This window comes from Falco cherrug, chromosome 2 (genome assembly GCF_023634085.1).
Source record: "Falco cherrug isolate bFalChe1 chromosome 2, bFalChe1.pri, whole genome shotgun sequence".
Classification (NCBI taxonomy): domain Eukaryota; kingdom Metazoa; phylum Chordata; class Aves; order Falconiformes; family Falconidae; genus Falco; species Falco cherrug.
The window spans coordinates 18,860,105-18,867,724 of NC_073698.1; the positions used below are offsets into that span (position 1 = coordinate 18,860,105).

The window sequence follows — 7,620 nt, forward strand, 5'->3', positions numbered from 1 at the left end:
TCGGTGCCATGAGGGGTGTTGGTGCCGTGCGTATGTCGGTGCCGGGGGGGTACGGGGTGCTCGGGGCGTGGTACCGAGGCGCGGGTCCGCGATGGGGGCGCGCGCAGCCGGGAGGTGAGGGCGCCGGGGGTGGCTGCGGGTGACTCGGTGTGGGCACGCCGGCCACGGCGTGTCGGCGAGGATGGGGACGCGGGGGAAGGGGCTGGCTGCGGCGGCGGGGGTCGGCCGGGGCGCGGGGCGTTTTAGGGGGCAGGGGGCACGGGCCGGTCCCGGCGGCCGGGGGTGGAGGAGCGCGGGGGGCGAGGCGGGCCGGGCAGGGGCGGGGCGCGGCGGGGCCGCTCGGGGGCCGGGGGCGACGCGCGGAGCCGGGCGCGCTGGCTGCAACGCGGGGGGCACCGGTGCCTGCGGGGCCTGGGCGGGGGCCGCCCCCTCCGCCCCCTCCGCCCCCTCCGCCGCCGGGGGCCGTGCGGGGCGGCGGCGAGCGGGCCCGGCCGCGCCGCCTGACGTCACCGGCCGGGGCGGCTATAGGCTGCGGGCGGCGCTCCCCGAAGCGGCGGCGGCTCCGCTCTGCGCGCTCACTCCGCGCTGCCGCAGCCCCCAGCGCCCGCGGCGCCTGGGCGCTCCCTCGCTGCCTCCGCCGGCGCAGGTAAGGGCTCCGGGGCGGGCACCGGCACGGCGGGGCGCGTCCCCGCCCGGCTTCGGCAGCCTACCCCTGCCGCGGTGCGAGGCTCTGGCAGCCGCGCCGCCGCTCCCTCCGTCCCTCCCTTCCCGCGGCAACTAGTTGGGCTGAGCAGCCGGGCGGCGCTGCCCGGGATGCCGAGCAACGCGCGAAGCCGGTGTGGCGGCGCCCCGCCGCCGTCCCGGTCCCGCCGCCGCTCAGCCGCCCCCCGGCGGGGAGCCGGGGCCGCTCGGGGCGCTGCCGTGGCGGGGCGCAGGGAGGAGGCTGCCGCAGCCGGCGGCGCCGTGTTTTGGGGCGGGGGGCGCAGCGCAGGGTGGGTGCCTCGGAGCGCTGATGTGTCCGGCTCCCTTTGCAGGCTGCTCTGTCACTTTAGAGCGAGCGTGGGGCTGAGTCGGCAGCATCCCGGGCATTTCCAGCGAGCGCCCGCCAGCAGCCCGGCGCCGACTGAAATTTAGGCGTCTTCGGAGAGGGGAGGAAGATCCTCATCTTCCGAAGCCTCCTCAATGAGTGCCAAGCTCTCCAAGGAGTTGAGGCTGTCCCTGCCACCTTGTCTCCTGAACAGGACATCCGCCACTTTAAACGCCAGCAGCACCTGCATCACGCAAGTGGGTCAACTCTTCCAGTCCTTCTCATCCACGCTGGTTTTAATTGTCCTGGTCACCCTCATCTTCTGCCTGATTCTCCTCTCCCTCACCACCTTCCACATCCACAAGAGGAAGATGAAGAAGCGGAAAATGCAAAAGGCTCAGGAGGAGTATGAACGGGACCACTGCACCCGCAGCAGCAATAGCAGCAGCCAGCACCCTGGGACGGGGGTGCAGGGAGAGGCACCCCAAGGAAGAGACAGCCGGCTGGGAAGACCCCCCCAGGACTTGGAGATCCAGCGCCCCTCTCCCCCTGCAGCCCCGAGCTGTCAGCCAGCACGGGCTTGTTTGGACACAGCTGGTGTGGGGCTCCTGCAGACGGTGATTTTGTCTTGATGGTTTGGGGGAGACCTCACGAAGGCACTGGTTGGTGTTTGTAAATACCCGAGTGATTAATCTAGTCCTGAAGAAGAAGAAAACATTGCTAATTCAAACGAACGAACAAGCCCATGATCCAAGCGCATGACAGATCACATCGCGTTTCTCATTGACTGTGTGAGGAAAGGATGCGTCTTTTTACTGGAGAAGGAGCTGCTTGCAGCTCCAAATATCAAGTCATCCACCTGAAGGAGAGGGTCAGGGGTGGGGAGTCCCTTTTCCCTGGACATCATTACTCCAGGGACCAGGACAACCCACTCTCTCGGGATTCCTGCTGCGCCTTGTGTCACCATTGCATGGCGTGGGTTGGGGCTTGAGTGAGTGGCGTGGGGGGAGAGGCAGGTCTGGCGGGTGCCTTAGGACCCCCTGTCCCCTTGGAGCAGGGTGACAGTCCACCCTGATCTCTCCTTTTGTGCTAGAACCTATGCCCCTGTCCCACCCCTCTCGCTCCTTCCCAGGAACTGGATATTGTTTTGTGTAGAAATGGCCACCCTCGTTCGGGCTTAACTGCAGGTGCCCTCCTGGCCCCATGGCCCCATGCCCCCCAGCTGCAGCACTGAGCCTCCCACTGGGGGGATGCAGCCAGCTGTCTGCACAGAGCAATGCCCGAGCTTTCCTCTCCCCTCAGCTCCCTTCATCTTCAAATGCCCCACCCCCCATCCCCATGCCATGAAGCCTGAGACCCAAACCCAGTACCGTTTTGTGGCAGGGTGAGGTGATGTGCAGTAACTTGCCCATCCTCTCCCAGGGGAGGTTGTCCTTGTACCTCCTGTTGGTCCTGAAACAATCCAGTTCTGCACCAGGCACCCCGCACTGAATGCCTGCATTTACAGCTTCGCCTCCCAGCAAGGAATCCTGCAGCAGTACAGAGCTGGCTTATACTTTTTTAGGCTGATACATATTTTTAACCCTCCTAATCTAGAAGACAGTTAGGGACACTCAATTTTCTCCCCTTTCCCCTCTTGGGGAACAAACCACGCAGTTGTGCAAAATGTCCACTCCTAAACCCTGGCAAATACTTATTTCAAAAGTGGCTGGTGTAGTGTCTCCCTAGCAAGGACCGTGAGTTTTTTTGTCTGAGGATGGCAGGTGTGAGTGGCTGCCTGGTGCTGTGTGTGCTGGAGGAAGCAGCGTCGGGTACAGAAAAGTGATCAAATCAATGACCATTACTTGAAGGTGCCTTAACAGAGTGCCGTATCCCAACTTTGAAACATCGTGTGTGGTATCATAGCCGAGGCAGCCCTCTACTGTGCGTATTAACATCTAAGAAATACAGCAAAGAAAAAGTGATCCCGATGGATTTCTTCTGCTGCTGCTTTTTTTTTTTTTTTTTCTCCCCTCTATACAGGCATTCAAAGTGATCTGAGGAGATAGTATAGTCCACAGTTTTTAATATTGTGTATCCGCTTATTCGCTCTGTTGTATTCTGCCTCCCAGGGTGGCTGTTAGGCTAGAAAAACCCTAGGCTCGCACATCAGGAGGTCAGGGGCCCTAAGCCGGGAGTGAATGCCATTAACCAATTTAAAATGGGGGAAAAAGGGTGGCAGAAGTACTCCATAATCGTGTAATAGCCCCACAATGCAGTGGTTTCACGGCAGTGTTTCTGTTTCCCAGTTTTATCCCTTTCCAGTCTTGCCTGTCCTGATGGGAAATTGCTGTTGAGTTTGGATCTGAGCCTCCAGCGTTTTAGGCAAGTACTGTATCATCCAGCTTATGGAGCTGCTCTACCAGCTGAGGTTAGTGTGGCAAGAGTACCTGTGACAGAGTGGTGTTTTGCACATTGCAGTTTGATGGGAGCGATGGCTGAGTCTCACCACCAGCCAGTACGATCAGATGCTAATGGCTACTTCGTTGTTGCTGGGCAAGGAAATTGGCTTTGTTTTGTTCCCCCTGATAAAGGATGCATGAACTTTTGTGTTTAACCTCCTTATGCAACTGCAGCACAGTATTGCACCACAGGGAATAGATTTAGGAGAATGAAGAGTGTTCAGTGAACAGTAATGGAGCTTCCTGATCGTTGATCTCCACTAAACAGAGAGATATTACTTTTCCCTTTATTTTGTGCCTTTAAAAAAACCCCAACAACAACCCACAAAAAAACAGCGTATAATTTCAAGTTTTATAAAAGCAATAAGATGTTCCAAATCACTCCAGTGCATTTCTGGTTGATGATTCCACTTCTTTAGTGTCTGAAGTCAGATACTCTTTCTTCTGCCTTATGCACTCAAGGCATGCAATAATTCCCCAGAAGTGTACTGCTTGTCACATCTCATTGCAGTTATAAAATTGCCCTATTTTTGAAGAAAAAAAAAAAGATGGAGATATATATATATATCTTTATATATATTATGGATATACAGGTATATATATTATTTATACAGTCTCATGACACTAAAAGTAGTGGAAAAAATGTAACTAGGATTAAAATATGTTATCATGTAAAACTCTATCCTCTGTTAATTAGCTTTGATTTAATATTTTAATCTCTGTATTTATGTAAATCTGTGTAAATTGTCGTCTATAAGTAAAATTTCATACTGACTTTAATTTTCTCAGAACTGTGAGCTTCTTGTGGTGTCATTTAAGATATTTTTATTTCTAAAGTTAAGTTGTGCAAGATATGAAAAGTTATAAATTCCTATTATCACACAGAAATACTGCAATAAGGTTCATGCGTATTCCCAATGCACAATCCTATCTTGAAGTATTGCAAGCTTATGAGGTTTAATTGAACAGTCTCAGGAGATCTAGCTGATACAAGCAGGACACGTAGGTTTTCATTTTCATGAAACAATAAGCAATCTAGGGAATAGATGTGGATTTTTAAAACAGAGTTTATGCTTGGAGGGTCTGTCAAATCAATTGCTTCAAAACCCTACAGCTACAGCTAAACTTCTGCACTTAGCATTCAGTATTAATAAGGCTGATGCTTCTTTACCCTCCCCCCTCCTATTTAAACTAGAAAAGTGTAGGAAATTGTTCATATTTCTAAAGCATACATTTTCAGCTAACTGTGAAATTGCCCAAAGGGTTTTGAATATACATATTTTATGCAAGTGTAATATCTATGTATCTGTATCCACATATTTAAATATTTTTGTGTAACCTTTTCTACGATATTTGATAGAGCTGCCGGGTAAACGCTTGTACCATTCTCTTACGTAAGGAAGGATTTATAACCCCTTGATGCGGACATTCTTTTTCCTGTGAATTTGCACTGGTTTGGCAAGTTATGATGGAGACTGAGCAGCTGAGTGCTGGCTGCTGAAAGCCCAGACAGTCTTTCCTCTGCTAAGGGACGTGTCCTCTGGCTGGATTTTCCTGGTTCTGAGTTGGAGCCGGTTGCCCACTAGCATCCCGCATGTGTAAGAACAACATGTGATGCTCAACAGTTCCTGCACAGTCCAGCCGTTGTTCTGTGGAAGAAGCATGACAGCAGTGACTTGTTTTGTAGATTCTAAGTGAGAACTGAGAGCCTGCCGGGTGACGTGGTGGCGGTGCTGGGGCTGGATCAGAGAGTCGGCAATGCCTCGTCCTGTGCTCCCATCCTTGGAGCCTGCTGCTGCCCCATGGCTTCCTCCAGGTCCTGCTGGCATCAACACGAGTGGCTTCCACTGACTGCCAAGAGACTTGGATCCTGTCTGTAGTCCACACAGAGGGTGACAGCTCTCTACATCACCACCACTGGCCCTGCTCTGCACCCATCCAGACAGCGTCCATGGGGATGGAAGCCACTGCATCCCGTGAGGGCTGGGATGCTTCAGCTTGGCAGCACGGGGGAACCTGTGCTGCTACTGTCAGCTCTGCTTCTATGGACTGAGGCATTTAGGTTTCTACATGGATCCTATGCGGATCATGGACAGGGAATGTCATTTCATTAAAATGTGTCATTCCAGCATTTTTTTCTGTGGGGGTTTGTCTACTGCAAATGTGGTCTCAGATGCAATTTGCAGGCTGTCCATCCAGACATGTTTTAGCTTTTGATACATCTATCTCAGACATATATCTGTATATATAGAGATATATTTTGAAAGAAATGCTGGACAAAAAGGAAAAGAACAGGGACCCCACAACATGGACAAAACTGTCCTATGACTGAAAACTCGGTTTGGTTTTTTTTGCTTTTATTTTTAGTTAATTTTAAAGGCTACCGTCTTTAATGTAAATAGCAAGTTACTCTGTGATTAATGTTTTCCATAGCATTTCTGAGTAGCTATCTTGTTTCTGGAAAGCTATGTCCAGTGTTACGAAGCAACTGTGCTTTTCTTCTATTGTTATGAATATGAGTGAAGCTTTTATGTAGGGAGGAAAAAGAACATGATTTGACTCTTTAGACAGGACTGAATTATTTTAAATCCAGTTGTAGGATTTGGTTGATTTTTTTTTTTCCTAGTGGTTATTCTCTCTGCACGTTTGTATTTTTTCTATGGGTACTTCAAACCCTACATTTTAATAAGTATGCAAGATATGAAGGGAAACGTGAAAAATTAAGTAGGAAACATTCTTTTTCTTCTTTTATGTAAATAGAATTTATAATGACTTAGATACCATTTCATTACATTTCTCATCTATATAGAAGTTGGCATGACTCATATACAAACCTTTAATAACGCTTTTGATTATGTTAGAAATTAGAACTACTTTTATCCAGAACTGACTTTCTCACCTCTTTCTGGTATCTAATTCTTTTTTTTTTTTTTTCTCTGAAGCCAAGTTTTCCATCTGATGATTGCTAAATAAATTTCTAGTAGAACAGAGCCTCCTTCTGTTTTTAGTCTTTTACGTGTAGGTTTCTGCTCTGAATCCAGCCAGTGCCATAGTGTAGAAAATGTGTCACAAACTTGCAAGAACTGGATGGTGTTTGAGCCTTGAGGAGAGAGGTGACTGTCTGACAAGCAAACAGGTGAAATGCCTGGCAGTGGTTATAGTCAGTTTTCCCATTTGGAGTTGTGGAAGTGAAGCCTCCCCATCCCCTGGATGGACCAAGGTGAAGGGTGACCCATCCCAGCCACAGCAGAAACAAGTATCAATCTCCTTCCTGATACTGTTGCTCTAAACCACCATTTTCTACGTGACATTAGATCTCATTTCTGTAAATCATATGTAATATATTTCTTATTCAAATCAAGAAAGTGTTCATTGCTTCATTGGTACTAAATGTTCTCTGTGGATAACTAGAAGAATTCATTTTCCAACCCTTTTAACCCAATACCTTCACAAGCATCAATTTTGTATGAGTAAGGAAATAAATAAATATTTGGATCAGAACACTGTCAGTAAAAATTGCCTTTATTTATATAATCCACTGTTCCAGTTGGCTTTTCTTTGTTGTTTTCTTCCTTGAAATGGAGCAATGTAATTCATTCATTATTTTACTTTTCTGAAGAGGACAAAGAATTTGAAGCAAGCAGGTTTTGTTGATTTCACAGTAATACCTTGTCCTCTGTTTTCCAGACTCCCTCTAATCAAACAAAATTTTAACCTAATATCTTCTGAAAGAACTCACATATAACAGGTAGATTTCTTTTCTTTTATGGTTTTAGCTTTGCTCGCTACACAGTCAATGACAAAGTACAGGTTAAAACTTTTCAAACATCTTGTGATGTAAAAATAATAAAGTATCCTAGGGGATTATGAGTACTGTAAATAAGAGGTAGGCATAGAAAGTTAGAAGGAGAAAATATTATCTTTATAATACAATAAAAGCAGCATGTGCTGGAAGATGAATTCATGGTGTCACTCACACGTTGTGAGACTCTCAGCTTCCAAACTATTTATGCAGTAAGTGCTACATAGCTTATCTATTAAACCAAGACATGGAACCTGCAAACATACAGCCCTGAAATGAATAAATTAAGTGTCATAGACATTAAAAAAATACTGATACCATAATACAAATGAAAAGAGTTTTTATGCTAA

At 48.6% G+C, this 7,620-nt stretch overlaps 1 protein-coding gene across 1 annotated transcript; it reads left to right on the plus strand.

Annotated features, from left to right (window-relative positions):
• Positions 1 to 477: 477 nt before the first annotated feature.
• On the plus strand, positions 478 to 6,969 carry C2H11orf87 (chromosome 2 C11orf87 homolog). The gene is made up of 2 exons (XM_055703216.1): positions 478 to 646; positions 1,035 to 6,969. The coding sequence occupies exon 2, from the start codon at positions 1,183 to 1,185 to the stop codon at positions 1,657 to 1,659; it is 477 nt and encodes a 158-aa protein (XP_055559191.1). The 5' UTR covers positions 478 to 646; positions 1,035 to 1,182; the 3' UTR covers positions 1,660 to 6,969.
• The last annotated feature ends 651 nt before the right edge of the window (positions 6,970 to 7,620 follow it).